Genomic DNA, 16,892 nt, shown 5'->3' on the forward strand with positions numbered 1-16,892 from the left:
AGCCATGAATGAAGGTCCTATACAAATCGACAAGTAACAATGAAGTGTATGAAAACAGCAGACAGAGATTTCAATGCTGAATTCCCTCACCGAACTCAGTCCCACCCCCATGGTGGTCATCATCAATGACAATAGCCTCCCTTGACTTCAGTGTCGACTTAAGCGTTTCCGCACGCTGAAGGTATTCGCTGACCTGTGAGAAAAAATACCATTATATAAATTAAAATTGATCAAATTCCGGGGTTTTACATGCCAAGAACCTCGACCTGATTATGAGGCAAGCTGTAGCGAAAGACTTCGGATTAATTTTGACCACCTGGAGTTTTTTCATGTGTGCCTAAACCTAAGTACATGAGCACTTTAGCATTTCATCCCCATTGACATGTTCAAGTTCAAGTTCAAGTTCAAGTTTATTCATCAATGATGTCAGATTTACAAGAATTGTATGCAAAATGAGCACTACACAGGGAGTCCCAAAGTTACAAACTGTCAGGGGGACTCCCATACATGAAAAAATAAAAAAGACAATGCAGATCAAACATTGGTCACGGTGGCATTACAGACTAAATAAGAAACAGCGCAAAAAAAGAACTCAAAACTGTTTAGTAAGGCAATAAATTGCGAAGAAGACTTCTGTAGTGAACAAGCAATGCAAATGTAAAATACAATAAAAATATGAGTAATAAACGTGTAGTACAATAGCTAAGTCAATTATGATTACAATCACAAAGGCAGTGGTTAGGATGAAGAGAGTTGCTGCATAAAGTATTTCTTAACCTGATTCTTGAATATGTGCTCTGTGGGGGATGATTTTATGGTATGTGGAATAGAATTCCATAGTTTTATTCCCGCAAATGTGGTAGTGAACTTACCATAGTTTGTGCGCACTTTAGGCAAAAGACGATTATCGAGTTCAGAGAACCTAGTAGTGTTAGTATTTACAAAAGTTTCAGTAACAAAGCCATCTATGTGTGCAATATTACGAAATAACTTATAGATCACGATTGTTAACTTTAACTGAAAGAGCTGATGAAGAGGATGAATGTTTAAACTGCAATAAAGTGGCGTTGCATTCGATAGGAAATGGCTGAAAGTCATGAGGCGAATCGCCTGATTCTGCATGCGTTGAAGTTGGCTGAGGTGAGCGAGGTATGTGTTTCCCCAGGCTGATATGCAGTAAGATAAATGGCTGTGAATGTGTGCATGATAAAGGGAATGGATAATGTGTGGCTGAAAGTACGAGCGGGTTTTGATTATGGCGCGTATTCCAAACGATATCTTACGGACAAGTGACTGCACATGAAGATTGAATTTCAGATGCCTGTCTAAAACTACGCCAAGAAACTTAGTGCTAACAGATATTGGTATTAAGTTGTTTTCAAGACGCACCGATATAGAGTTCAAAATTAGTGTCGGGGAGGAATGAAAAACCATGAAAACCGTTTTTAGAGGATTGATGCACAACATGTTCTTTTGACACCAGGAAGTTATGTTATGCAGATCAACGTTAACATTTTGCTGTAGCTCGTCGACATCGTTAGCACAAGTAAAAATAGTGGTGCCGTCTGCATATAATATACAGTCTGTAGTGGTTAGAACATTAGGTAGGTCGTTGATAAATAGCAGAAACAGCAGCGGGCCAAGGATCGAGCCCTGAGGAACGCCTTGATATATGTTCTTAGCAGATGAGAGTTTGCCATCAATCAGAACAACTTGAGTACGATTAGTTAGGTAGCTAGAAATAAGCTGAAGTGCTGGGCCAGTTATGCCGTAAGATTCAAGTTTATGTATTAGAATTTTGTGATTAATGGTGTCAAAGGCTTTTGTTAAATCTATGAATACACTTCCAACCAGCAGGCCTTGGTCGATTGCCTTCTTGACTTTGTCGGCAAAGGTTAGAAGCGCAAGCTCAGTTGAGCAACCCTGCCGAAAGCCATACTGTTTAGGTGATAGATTTTGCTAGGTAGGATGATAAACGTGTATGAACTAGTCGTTCAATGATTTTACTGAAAAATGAAAGAATACAAATAGGCCTGTAGTTATTCAGAAGTTCACGATTGCCTTTTTTGTGAACAGGTGTTATTTTCCCAACTTTCAGAGAACTGGGAAATATGCCTGCTTTAAACATTTTGTTAACAATATCGGCTATGATAGGAGACAGTTCATTAGAAACTAACTTGATACGTGATGGGTGAACAGAGTCTAGGCCAGGTCCAGTAGACCTAAGCGAAGATATAACATGAAGAACTTCCTTTGCATTCGTAGGTCGCAAGTAAAAAGAATGAAGATGACGAGGCAATGTCGGTAATGGGGGATCTGGTTGAGAATCGCAAGTACTGCTAAAATACTTGCTGAAGGCATTCGCGATATCAGCTGGGTGGCAGTATGTATGTGTCTCAGTTTTTATTTTTGTTACATGCTCACGGCATTTATTATTTAAGAATTCGTTAATGACCTGCCAGTTGCGCCTCGTATTATTGGCATTATTCAAAATATTGTTCTGAAAGTAATCTCGTTTAGCACATTTAAGTGCTGCTGCAAGCGTGTTAGAATATTTTTTGAAACGAGATTTAAGTTCACAGTTAAATGGTTGACAAATTACCTTTTTGTGGAGCCGATTTTTCTTCAATATACATCGAAGTAGCGCTTTCGTGACCCAAGGTTTTCGAGGGGAACTGAAGAAACGAGTTAGGATAGATGTAGTAGTGCATTCATGAATGCAGCGTGTAACTTCAGCCAAGAACAACTGATAAGCCTCTTCCGCGGAAGATTCACAGAGTACTGCGGTCCAGTCATTTGACTGTATCATAGAAATAAATTTTTGAGAGTCGAAATGTACTTTCTCCTTCTTTTGAGTCGCTTTAGAATTTTCTCCAGCTAAAGTCAAAAATACAGGGTAGTGGTCGGTTATGCTGTGCTCGATGACTCCTGCCGTATGATCTGTAGTAAAGTTGGTTAGTATGTGATCAATTAACGTATTAGATCCTGTCATGTCACATCTAGTTGGAGAAGTGATTAGAGAAGCAAGGCCATAGCTAAGAAAAGACGCAAGATAATCAGAACATGATGGACTATTAGGGTCGATAATGTTTATGTTGATGTCTCCGCAGATAATGACATTTTTGTTTTCGTTCGCAACAGTGTGCAACAATTTTTCAAACTGCAGACAAAACTCAGAGTATGACGATGATGGTGAACGATAAATGCACGCTAACACTGTGTTCCGGCCATCAATTGAAAAAACACTCTGATCAAATTCTAACCATATAGATTCGCAGATCAGATTACAAAAGGCAAGATCATTGTGGCGTTTGTATGGCAATGATGATTTAATAAATATGGCAGATCCGCCGCCACGTGGCGTAGCACGATAGCAGTACTCTGCATTGTACTCTGGTAGCGCATATAAATTTCTATCGTCCGGTGACAACCATGTCTCAGATAGACAGATAAAAGAGAAGTTGTGATTAATTATGGAAAGAAATGCTATGAGGCTGTCATAGTTTTTTCGTAGACTACGAATATTGAAATGTATTAGCGATAACTTGCAAGTTTCATCACTGAAATGTTTTTTAAGATTCTGACAAGAAAACATTCTTGCGCAGGTTTAAGATATGCAGCCGCAAACACTAGTAAGCTAGGTGAAAACAGTAAGATCACCCGCACTAGAGATCCGGTACACACGGCTGTCATCTGTCTTTCGCGTCTTGATTACGCAGTGGTCTGTCCAGAGGTGTTTCCAGCCTCTTGCCTTTTTCAGCTCAAGAGCTTGTGCAAACAGCCGTTTTCTTTCTTGCGTAAGATGTTCATTTACGTATAAAGGCTTCTGATCCTTTTGTGGAAACCCAAGGTTCACAGTGGTCAAGCGAGCCTTGCGTGCCTTTTTCACGAACTCAGTTTTTTTTTCTCGGGAGCAAAAGCGTGCAATAATATTTGTTTCCTTTTTAGCTGGTACACGATGTGCAGTATCGACATCCTCAGGAGCGATTTTGCATCCTATAGCATCACCCATAGACTGAACAACCGCAAGACAGCTTTCACCTTTAGTTGCAGGGACACCTTTTATTTCTACGTTATTTAGTCGGGAGTACTGTTCCAGTTCAGAAACCCTGCGCGCCAAGTCGACATTTTCATCTTTCAAAGCCCTGTTTTCAACAGCAAGATCTATATTCTGCTTCTTAACCGTCTCGAAAAGTTCATTAAACATGTTCAGGCTGTCACGCATCACAGCAACCTCAGCCCGTAAAGCGTCCATTTCTTTTGACAACTCAGCATTGGTCGGCATTGTGTAAACAGCACGAAATTTGGCAGCAGCGGCAGCGGTATGCACAGAGAAAAATATGGTTGGAAAGCAAAGGAAAAAAAAAGACCAACCTGTGGCAAAAGTAGAAGTAGATTAGCGACTTGCTCGCGACCGCAACCGCCGCTGCCAAAAGTGAGCGACAGCGTCAACGATGCCTCTTTATATGTGGGAGCTTGGCCGGTAGAGGGCAGACGCAGCAGACCAGTCACTGTCGTGACGAGGTGGTCAGCTGGGCACCGCACGTGTAGAGGTGATAGCCTTTCCTTGCTTCGGCTCGTGGATTGTTCCGCATATGCTGTGGCAAAAGTAGAAGTAGATTAGCGACTTGCTCGCGACCGCAACCGCCGCTGCCAAAAGTGAGCGACAGCGTCAACGATGCCTCTTTATATGTGGGAGCTTGGCCGGTAGAGGGCAGACGCAGCAGACCAGTCACTGTCGTGACGAGGTGGTCAGCTGGGCACCGCACGTGTAGAGGTGATAGCCTTTCCTTGCTTCGGCTCGTGGATTGTTCCGCATATGCTGTGGCAAAAGTAGAAGTAGATTAGCGACTTGCTCGCGACCGCAACCGCCGCTGCCAAAAGTGCAGCCGCTGCAGCCGCTGCAGCAGGTATTAAACACATTGCCTCGAGCTCAGCAGTGCAACACCACAGCCACTAAGCTAGCTACCATGGCAGGTGAACCGAATACCATAAGTGGCACGAGATTTGCAAGCATGCTTTCATTACATAAATCGCACTCTAACCAGTCCGGTGTATCATTTCAGTGCTTTTCCAAAAGTGCAGATGCTACTGAGAATAGAAAAATTGTTTTCCACCTGACTGTAGCATGAAGCTATAAAGGAAGCCCATATAGGTTTCTCAGAAAAGAAGCTTTGCAGTTGAAAAAAAAAAAAAGTTTGTCCTAGTTCGGGACAATGCATTGCATTTCCTTTTGAGCCATGTTACTCTCACCCAGCAACAATGCAAGAGCTTTCGACTTACTCCACACTTTCAAACGGTGCTGATCATTCAAGCACATTTGCTCAGCTTCTCAAAAAAGAAAGACATCAGCACAAGAAAGCTTACCACCCACATGAAGTAGCACAATAAAATAATTACCGACACATGAGCCATGTCAGTTATCTAAACATCGCATGATGAATTCTTTCAAGTTTTTTGGTGCTTTGGGATTTTAAATTTTGTCATTGAAAATGGTTTGCTGCAAATGTGGCTGGTATAAGATTGGAAGATAATGCTAACACTCTTAGAATCAAAGCTCAACTCAAAACATTTAATCTAAGACAAGCAAGTGGTGACACCGTGCTTGAAAAACTAAGCAGCCTAACTGTGCTACATTGCTACAGAAAAGTGAACAGTAGAATGACTAATGCCAGGGATCATCATTGGCAATTATAGGGTCCAGCAAAACAGCACCTAACACTAGAAAAAATATGTGTAGTAACTTTCTTCCAGGGCTCTAATCTTTAGACCTTACTCCACTCAAAGTTGCATGGTCCATGAAAATGATGGGGCAAAACAAAACATAATTTGGAAAGAGCCTGAGAAATGACAAAATCTGTATAATTTACTTTGCTTACTGCCTAGTGCTGATTTAAATATTTTTTCCCCGTGCTGCATATACACATGTGAACAAGCAATCTGTCTTGTGTTATGCATTTCATAAGCATGAAGTTGAGAACAGCACAACTGGCTAAACAGGTTAAACTGTTAAACTGGCAACAGGTTAAAAAATTAAAGAAACGCATGAACCAAAGTAAGTTAAAATGACATAAACCTTCACAAAAGTCTAGTAGCATAATTAATAAAGAAAGCTACAGAGAACAGTAGTGCTACAGTCTTTTTTAGGCAACTGAATCTTGTAAGGTATAGCATCACAATTTGCTAATTTACAAGATAAATCCAAAATTTGCGCCTGAAATATAAATGATCTTGCTATCGTTTCAGAAAACCAAATACTAACGGACAGTTACATTTTATAGCAGGCTCTTAACTTATGAATATTATGATGAGGTTCTCATGTATCCACAGCATAAGAGCAAGCTAGCTTTCTCAGTGTTTTCTCGCTTTCCTTTCCTTCCTTTTTTTATTTCTTTCCAACCTCCAACTACCTTTCCCCTGAGTAGGGTAGCAAAACAGATATGCATCTGGCTGACCTCCATGCCTTTCTTTCCCTTTATTTTCTCTCTGTCTAGCTTCCTAGAAAGCTTCATATAAATAAAAAAGTGCACCTTTGCTTGTAACGATTTCCACTTTTCCAAGTCAGTCTCATCTGAAATAGACAAAACAAAACAGTAATGGAGGAACAACTTATCTAAGCAAAGTTATAAACGTGCTGTGGAACAACAGCAATATGCTAAAGACATTTAAGGTTTACGAGGAGCAACAACAACCACAACAACAACAAAATGAAAAAAAAAAATATGTGCAGGAGAGACCTTGCTGGTAAAATGCTGGTTTACCAAAGCATATGTTTTCTACTACATGGTACTCTGCAAACAAATTGGACAAAACGGTGCCAGAAGAAGGAAGACAGAAGAAACATGAAGTGTTATTAAAGAAAATGTTTTTCATTTTCACTTCACAGTCAAGTTTTTAAACAATGCACAAGTTTAGTCAGAATTAGAGTTCTGAAAGGCTGCCAAGTAAATCATGGTAGGCAACCAAGAAGTCAAGATACTGACGCTACTTTCATAGGTAGTTCTATGCATGTAATATGTACTTGAAATAATGGAAATACTAGATCTGTAACCTAGTACAATGCGTTCGACTAATTCCACTTAGCAGCAAGTTTCTCAATACAATGCGCCACCATTTTACAAAACAGGTCCAGTTATGTCATTCATATATGAAGCTTTTAGCCATGAAACCCTTTTGGTTATACTAGTTGTATACAGTTGAACCCACTTATAACGATACCAGTTTTGACAATATATCGGTTATAACAATAAGCCACTGCACCGTCAACTTTTGTGTGTTTTCCATGGTAAAATAACCCGCTTACTATAGTACCCCAATGCCGCATTATCAGTTATAACGATGAAGTTTGGCTGCTGGGTGTCCAAGCCGAACAATAGTGAAATGCGAAATTTTTGAAAAGAAAAAAAAGAAAATGAGAAATTCGAGCCACTGCAAGATGGGTCGCTGCTCCAATAGCCACCGCGCACTCATTTTCTAGCCATCTCCACGTGCCTCTCTCCTGTTGCCCTTCCCCCCCTCCGAACACGAATGGGCTGCGCGCGTAGCTTGGCTGCGCCCACAGCTCTACGCAGCCCCATCATCCGAAACACGAATGGACCGCGCCAACTGCGCTGCTCGCAGGTTGCTTGCTGGCTCCTCATTCAGCAAAGTTCTGCAAAGAGCTTGATTGCGCTCGTTGGTCTTCGTTGTTTGCGTCAAAATCGTTTTTGGCCGTGTGGTTTCTCGCCACCGAAACGGAAGATGGCTGATCCGCCCACTGATCATCGGCAATGCATGACGTTGCCAGTGAAAAGAAAGCGCATGTGCTGTAGATTTGGAAACTAAGTGCTTCTAACCGACGAGGGGATCGTTACGACTGTGCTTGCATCAAATAGTGATGGCAGCAATTACGGAGTAGGGCAGGCTGCCCGGTGAGGCGATCATCACGAATGTGCTTGCATCAGATAGCGACGGCCACAACGGCAGCGATGATGCGTTAGGGCAGGCTGCCTCAACGTTGTTCTCACAGGACACCCGGTAGATGATTTAGTCACTCTGGAGCTTCATTTTTGTGAGGAAGCTTCCGCTGCACTATGTGGAGCACCTGAATGCCTTGGAGAAGGATGTCTGTAAGCTTCGCGTAAAGCATGCAAGGCTGAGGGATGTAGGGTTTTCTCGTGCAAGCCGGTGAGAAGTACATGTCGACATGCTTGTAGTGATCCCACCTCAGCATTTCTTCTGGATTTCTCAAGCTGATAGGCTGCCATGGCAGCGTTCTCGCAAGTTTTAAAAGGCCCCTTGTGGGGCCACCACATCGATGCTTCAGCAGTACTCGCACATCACTTGACACCCGTGACACTTCTTTGCAGTTGTTGTAGCAGCGCCATTCTTTAACGCCGAGAGCCGCGGCTTGTTACATGCAATCGGAGCACCCAGGAAACAGTTAAATGAGTGAACACAATCAGCAGCCGGATGGAGGAAGGTGGTGGGGAGGGCACTGGCATCCCCGCCATTATAGTTTTTTCACAACAGCTCTGCCATCCCGCTATTTTGATTTTTTCATGCAAACCGGTAATAACAATTATCAGTTATAACAATGGAATTTTCGTGGCACCTGAATTTTGTCATAAGTGGGTTTTACTGTATATAAAAAACGGTTGAATTGCTTACAGAACTGAGACATCACAAGTTCAGATTACGTCAACCTTTTCCTAGAGCATCAGAAGCTCTGAACAACCTTCAACCTCTTTGACTTCTGGATATTAATAAGTGTTAAACCAGCATACGCATTACTTCTAAGCAGCGAAGCTGCAACAGGACATAACCCACCCCATACCACAACCTTGTGCTTGCAACATCAATCACAATATGCAAAATCAAGAATGTTTAGCACAAGGTCATTTACTTTGTAAAACAGGCAGCAGATACTGCAGGCCCTGGCAGTAGAGATGTAGTGCTTCTCGCTGGCAACCCTGGCTGTCCTTGGCCACTGCTTGCTGAATCAGAGAGGCCTGCAAGGAAGTAGCCAGAAATTCACAGGAAGCTTTACCTCAGGAGCTCTTACCTAAACACATGGGAGCAAAGAAATCATTTTGCTCGGCATTCACTGCACCCCATTTGATGAGGTTTGTCGCATTTAAAAGAAAAGGTTAATATTTATTGTTGTCAGAAGCATGTTTTTAAAGTGAAGCTTCCCTTGTTTCTTCCTCGAGGTTTGGCATTCATTGTTTCTTCATCACCAGATACGTTTGTGGATATACAGTTAAATCTTGATATAACGATGCCAATAAAATCGACACTTTACTTCACTACACTGAAATCTTGTTATATTGAAATTTGCCATCTTAAGCAAATAAGTAGAGTTGCTGACAGATTTTCCATTCACAGAGGGGGGCCACAAAGCTTTCCTGATTATTGGGCAAAAAAAAAAAATAATTTAAAGGAGGAAAGAAAATCAATTTGTTCAATTTAGGAGTCGGCGACCAAAGGTACAGTTTCATGTCATGTCGACGATATTGTCACATTGTAGTGACGGTCAAGAACACATAAAAGCTAGTGACACTCAAAACACAACAATAGTGGCAAACAGTCGGCGATTGGCAAAAATATAGTCTGTGAGTCAAGTGCGTCGGCCATTTTAATGACTCGACAAAGGCTCCAGCGTAATCGCTCATGCTCGCGTGCCTTCCAGAGAGCACTACACAATTAGCGTCACGGATACAGTCAGATTGCACAGGGTTCGGTGACAACAGACAATGAATAGAACCATCGATAACATTTGAGAAACTTTTGATACATGCAGGCGCATCCTGTGCCGAGCGATAATGTTTAACATTTGTTAGCTGGTGAAAAGCGGTCACCAGAGAAAGATAAACAAGTACACATGTCAATATCTTGACATCAGCAGTACGAAACAAAGCCTGCAACGCTCTCACATCCACTCCACCCCCGTGGCTGATAGGGTTGTCCGCAGTGGGATGACACTATCATGAGGAGTACAGGTAGAGGGAAGCGAACACTTCGGGTAAGTGCCCGAACAGACACCCTCGGCACTGGTTATTTACAACTGGGCATGTGCCTATTCTCGGCCAAAGGGGTATGAAGCCTTAAGTGTTTAGATAAGTGTCATACATCTACGTGCATACATCTCTCATCAACATTTTTCCCTTGACAAGCATCATACATCGCTTTTGTCTGAGTCACACCACTGCATTGACCTTTCACATTGTGCATTCGACTGATTCGATGTTTACAATTTGCCTTAGCTTGTGAATAGCGTAGTGCATAAACATAAATATTACATGGGATTACTTGTTGCATAGCATGAATATAAACAATTATAGGCAGCACATTTAGTTTTACACCATTTAATTAAGTTCTTCGCTAAAGCTTTGCTAGCATGTCACATTTATTACGCCCGCTACCTCATCAACTAAAACAAGCTTCGCATCATTTAGATTCCAGCCCTGTGTTAGATCTGCATGTTCTTTCTTTATGCCATCAATCTTTTAACAAAATATACTTGAAGACTGCAAAATTTAAGAAACCCAAGTATCAAGTTTACAACTCTAACTCAACAGTAAAGAAACAGTCTCACAATTCTGTAAATGGTATCTATTGAGACTTCTAAAGCACACAAAAGTAACATATCATACATTGGTCTCAAATATACCACTAATTTGTAAGAATTTTGAAAAACCCTCATAAGCCCTGTAACACTTTTGTGTAAGCTGAAAACTAGTACATCAAATTTATCTGCTTTAGATGCTCCAACAGATGCAGTTTACAGAACTGCAACAGTGTTTTTGGTACAGAGTTACGAATTTGTTAACTGCATGCTTCTAATATTTTTAAGCTTATAAATTTTTTGCAATTTTTTAAAAATGCATGAGGTTCTGAATTGAAATTCTGCTTCCTACAAATGCAACAATTTCTGTTAAAAATTTTCCAGCAGATGTATCACGAGAGTATTTACACACATTACATGTATTTGAACAGGGAAATCAGAGTTTACCCTGTGCCAAAGCTTCCTCTTAAAGGGCCCCTCACCAGGTCTGGCCATTCTGAACTAACAACCGCATTGCATACAATGCACACTAATGATCGTGCCTGCTAAGTATTACATCCCTGGTGCACCACGGAAAGATCTTAAATTCCAAACCAAACCCATTTGCCCTCCTAATCGAGGGCACTGTGCTCCCAGTTGGAGAGCCGACGTATATCGCACAAGTGCGCCTACGTACATTGCAGTGCTGTGACGTCGCTCATAGTCGCACGCGACTTTGAGAATTATGCAAGGCAACAGCAGTTACTATTTGTTGGATCTTTTGATTCAACAGACAAATTAAAGTTTAGAGCAATAGTAAAACCTACAAACAGACTGCTAGCATGTCTTTTTCTAACTTTGTACTGTAGCAAGAGAGAAGTACTTCCATTTCATCTGTTTGTTCATGCCATGCAGTTGCACGAGTAGAAAGCCAAACTACATAATTTTCTACCATGTTCCAGTACGCGATCACATTCTGAGATCCGCTTGCTCAATATTCATATAGCACAGACTTATACCACCAGTCAGATGTCCTCGTGCACAATGCACAAAACTGTGTGCTGCACGAAATGATACATACGCAACAGCTCGTGCAAGAGACTATCAGCGGAACTGCGCAGGGCAGCAAAAAAGCGAGAGAAAAAAAGAAAACGGAAAAAAAGAAGATGAAGAAGAAAGAAAAAGGTGGGGCCCATGACGAATGCATCACGCGATCCTTCGGCTCTGGTATGGGAGAATGCAGAGTTTCGCTAGCAGAAGCTAGACCGGGGCAAATGGAGAGAATGTTATGTTGGCGGTGACGCTCACCTTCTGAAATCATGGGTTCGCTGCAATGAAATATTTCTATTTCGGCTATTAATGAACCAATCGAAAAATTCTTGTGGCAGAATGCCCCCTAGAGGGCACGTAACAACTTCCACCGTATAACCAAAATTTCCTATGTGGCCTTTCACTGTCAAGTGTTTCCGGCCATGACGCACCCTCAGTGTTGGCTTGGTTTCAGGAATATCAGGGCACGAGCATAGCGATTTATTTTATTATGATTATGATACAAATAGCATAATCAATGGAATATACATATTTTAGTGTTCTGCAGGTGTTGGTAATAAACAAAATGAAGATAAATTAGGAACATACGAAAGAAAAAAGACCACTGCTCTCAGTACTTCTTTAAAATGTGGTAGAGCCTGAAGCATGGGTCCAGGCAGAAGCCTTAGCTTCACTCAGTGCAAATAACATGGGTGTCTTTCCTTTTCTTTTCCCCTCGAACAGTGTTCGCACACACGTGACACCTCCATTGGGTCAAGCTCCCTTTGGCTTCGCTTTGAGGAACCATATGGGGAAAGCGTTGAACTGTGAGTCTCGTCGGGTCGTCACCGCTCCACTTTCCACCTCTACTCCTAGCAGAATGATACTCTAGTATCAGTTGACCCACGAGGTTCATGCGGAATTCACCAAATGTCTTGTGTCCACCATTTTCACACCACATGATGAAGGCATTTAGGGGGCACATGTCCATCATATGAAAAAAAAAAAACTTTTTGTTCCACTTGAGGCTCTTCCTAATGCTTTCAGTGAAACTCATCATGTCCGTCTTGTCAATTAATCCCATCTTCATACTGTATTTGAGTACACAAGCGGGCTTTGTCTTCTTCTTGCCTGTGAACCTATCCACCTTGCCTGTGTCATCGAGATGTGCATCATGCATAAACGTTAGGATATGTCCAGCATTCTTGTCAGGCCATTTGAGCTCAAGAAGCGTCTTGGCATGAAATGAGTCCACTTCCCCTTTTTTCATCTTTTTTGAGAAATTTGGAAGCCCCTTCCTGTCGTTCCGGAGAGTTCCACATGCATTCTTATTTTTATCACGAAGGCAGTTGAACAATGCTAGACTACTGTACTAATTATCTACGAATAGTGAATGTCCTTTTTTTCCGAGGTACCCTTCAAGTAGTTCTAGAACGATAGAGCCGGCTTGGCTCGTATTCGGAATCGGAAGAGCCATCGCTCCAGTCCGCAGTCAAAGGCCCCGCGCAGTCAGCCATTCAAAAGTAACAGCACGCATTGAGGGAGCACTTTCAGCGGCCTACACAATGCAGAGAAATGGCACGTTGTGAAATCAAGATGACAGACAGAGATGGAAAGGGGATACAACAACCTTGTTTGCTGCTAATAGCGACAAGCAAGGCCACGGTGAGTGAGCAAAAGCAGCGATCAAGTCATGTTTCTGTCTATTAAAGAGGAAATGGTGCACACCCCTGCACTTGACGCACCGTAGCAGACGCGCCAACAGAATAATAATAAAAAAAGTGCAAACCGGTGGCAGATGGCAGAACAACCCTTGTATATGTAATTGCACGCGTGCCGCATGGTCGCTCAGCCCGAGAGAGTAGCCCACTCCAGCAAAAAATGGTGGGCGCGGTCGCTTTGTACTCTTCAATATAGGTACCAACACAGCGCAGGGCGAAAATACAAGCTTCTCAATAGATTTGACAGATGGCGCGACCAGTGCAAGCACGCCAGCTTTCAGTTCGGTGCTAATTTTTGTACGCAGATACTGGTACTCAGTGACACTGCAGGTGGGGGGTGGGAAATGCAAAAACATACGGTGACGGTGAAAGCGTTAAGCCAATGAGTCAAATGAAACTGTACATGCTGTTACAGTTCACGGCAATAAATGAAACAGATGAGAGACTCCTGGGACACGGCCTGCCTAATCGTCACACTCGTCAACATGAAAAAGACTTGTCTGTCGGGTGTGTGCGATAGGATTATGCGCAGAATGTGCACATCTTACTTTCCTATGTCCCTTACTTTCCTATGTCACCCCCTCTACACCAACGAGTGGTTGCCCTCCCATGACCCTCTGTGTCGATTGACCCAATGTGGCCTATGTTCACCTCCTCTATGCCAAGGAGTGGTTTCCCTCCCATGACTCTCTGTGCGGGTTGACCCACCATGGCCTACATTCTACCCTTGTGCACCAAGGAATGATTTCCCTCCCGTGTCCTTCTATGTAGGTTGACCTGACGTGTCCTGACAAGACCCTCGACTAGGGAGCAGCAGAGAATGAGGCTGCCTGGATGGTGGAGGGTTTAAGAAAGCCAGCAAGCCCCCACGTGTGATCACATCTTGTCGGCCCTAGCATGCAAGCGCTTGCATGCTGAACGTTTCTGCATTCTTTATCTTGGAGTGCACCACTCACCCATAATGATTCAACTTCTGTTATTTGTTTTTACATGACCTCGTCTTCCCTGCCGAACCCTCTCTGATGGTCAACCTGGTTCGAGCTCCAAGATGCTGTTGAAGGTCACAAAACCCGACCCCATAACAACCCATAATAACATTAGGTGCACTTTATTAACACAGCTATGTCTCTCACATGAAACTGATTCTTCACACCTCCTGCACTATTTGCTGCGACAAGAAAACTGGAAACAAAAAGAATGAATATAAAGATATATAGACACACTGCATTAAAATGCAGTACCTGTTTTATATCTGTATAACAGCGCTGCATGGGGCTCATCTATAGGCATATGCCTGATCAGGACCTCAATGCTTAATGCTAACTTAAAGGGCCCCTCACCAGGTCTGGACATTTTGAGCTTACAAGCGCAGAGCATAGGATGCATGCTAACGATCGTGTTTGCAAAGAATTACATAGCTACACGCCGTGGAGAGGTCTCAAATTTCAATTCCGAACACCGTTTTCTCCTTGCCTCGCGGCGACCGCGCTCCAAGCCAGACGGTGACGTCCTCGTGTCCCTGCGCCTACGTGCTAGTGTCTGCAGTGTGATATTGCTCGTAGTGACACGCGACTTCCAATAATTATTCAAGGCAACATCTGGTATTTGTGTGATCTGGTGCTTGAATTAACAAATTGAAGTTTAGAGAAATCATAAAATACACAAATTGAATGTCTGCATGTGTTAAACTATACCATTTTCTACCGTGTTCCACAGCATGATCATGCTCTGCGATCTGCTTGTTCTGCCTCAGTATTCGTGTAGCATTGCATTATACCGCTAGTCATGTGTCCTTGTGCACAGCGCGCAAAATCTGCGCTGCGCGAACGAGACAACAGCTGGCACGTGACGCCGTCAGTGGAAGTACGCAGCGCCGGAAAAAAAAAGAAAAAAAAAAAGATGCGTGGAGGAAAAAAATGAAGGTTGAGCCTGTCACATACGCATCATGTGATCCTCGAGGTCCAGAAGCGGAGTACGCAGGGAAGGAATTTTGCTTGTGGAGGCTAGATGGGGCGAGTGGAGAGAGCATCTTGTTTGGCAGTGGAGCCCGCCTGCTGAAATCATGGGTTCGCGGCCCTGAAATATTTCTATCTTGACTATTAATGAGCCGATTAAAAAAAATTTTGTGGCAGAACGCTCCCTGGAGGACATGTAACAACTTCCAGCATATAACCAAAATTTGCTATGAGGCCTGGTGAGGGGCCCTTTAAGGTTGTGTGCTGAAGTTACGAAAAACTTATACTGATGAGGAGGAACACAGGCCCATGAAACACCACAGGCTGCACCCCATTTATGAGTTCAATAACTTCAACACACAAGCTTAAGAGGAAGCTTCAGCTCGGGGGCTCTTATCTAAATACATGGACAAGGAGAAATCGTCTTTCTTGGCAACCACTGGACCAAGTTTGATTAGGTTTGTTGCATTTCAAGGAAAAGGTTAAAATCTAGTGACTTTAGTAACAAATTTTTGATAAGGCTGTCAATATTTTAATAAAAATTATTGAAAATTGTAAATTTTCAGAAAACAATGCTATGAAGTTTAGAACTCTAATTCAGTAATGAAAAACGATATCACGATTCTGTAAATTGTATCTAACAGTACATCAGACGGACAAAATTGATGCATATTATATGGCTCTCAAATATACCACTAATATATAATAGGACTTTAGCAGAACCCTTTCAAACGATGTAACAAATTCATGTAAGATGTAAATTGATAAATCAGATTTGTCCACTTTAGATGCTCTAATGGATGCAGTTTACAAAACTGTGATACCTGTTTTTAGTGCAGAGCTACAAATTTGTAAACTTCATGGTTCCATTCATTTAAAACTTATCAATTTTGAAAGTTCCTTTAAAATAATTCCGGCCCAAAATGTGAATTATGATTCCAATAGTCACAAGAATTTAACATTCTCTCTCAAATGCAACAAAATTAATTAAAATTGGCCCAGTGATCATCTCAGAAAAGTGTTTCTGCATTTTACATGTATTTGAATAGGCGGCATCGGAGCTGAGCCCAAGCTGAAACTTCCTCTTAAGTTATGTCAAATCAGCTAGCTCACTGTCAAGTTTTCTGTTCTGCAAGATTGAGCTTTCGCATATATTTCCTGCATCTAATTAAGAATCTACCAAGGGACAAATGAAATCACTCACTCCTTTCTTAAGAGTCTCTGCACTTGGAATGTGCTCCAAGTCAACAAATGGATGGGCGAAAAATTCTTCAAAGCCTATGCGTTTCTCAGGATTCCGCTGAAGCAGCTTCAGCAGCAGGTCTGCACAACAGTCAGACACAGATGCGCCTTGTGGAAGCTGCAAGCAACAAAAATGAATAATGTAAGCAATGAAAACTCAGAAATACAATAACTGCTTCCATTAGCTTGAGTTAAATAGTGCTACAGTGAAGCTGCTAAAATAAAACAAACCTCTCCGAGTTTAAAGAAATCTGCTGTTTGCTGCAAAGGAACCTGTCTCTTCATATAGACAACTATTGTCTGGGTAAAAATGCAGCAAAGCTTGATTACTAAGCCTGTGCTTTTGCCACTTAATGTAATAAATACGTGCCTTGGCAACCTACTCCTGTTATGGCACTGTGGCTCAGGCGAGACAGCCAA

The 16,892-nt window shown here is 42.2% G+C and overlaps 1 protein-coding gene across 1 annotated transcript in view; it reads right to left on the reverse strand.

Annotated features, from left to right (window-relative positions):
* LOC135921399 (serine/threonine-protein kinase ULK3-like) overlaps nt 1-16,892 on the reverse strand; it is a 40,270-nt gene that overhangs the window by 19,725 nt on the left and 3,653 nt on the right. Inside the window, exons 7-10 of the mRNA XM_065455789.1 lie at nt 16,435-16,590; nt 8,885-8,990; nt 6,531-6,571; nt 91-193 (exon numbers count right to left, since the gene is read on the reverse strand). Coding sequence (XP_065311861.1) covers nt 91-193; nt 6,531-6,571; nt 8,885-8,990; nt 16,435-16,590 — 406 coding nt within the window. The remainder of the gene's footprint in view (nt 1-90; nt 194-6,530; nt 6,572-8,884; nt 8,991-16,434; nt 16,591-16,892) is intronic.

This window comes from Dermacentor albipictus, chromosome 1 (assembly GCF_038994185.2).
Source record: "Dermacentor albipictus isolate Rhodes 1998 colony chromosome 1, USDA_Dalb.pri_finalv2, whole genome shotgun sequence".
NCBI classification, from domain to species: domain Eukaryota; kingdom Metazoa; phylum Arthropoda; class Arachnida; order Ixodida; family Ixodidae; genus Dermacentor; species Dermacentor albipictus.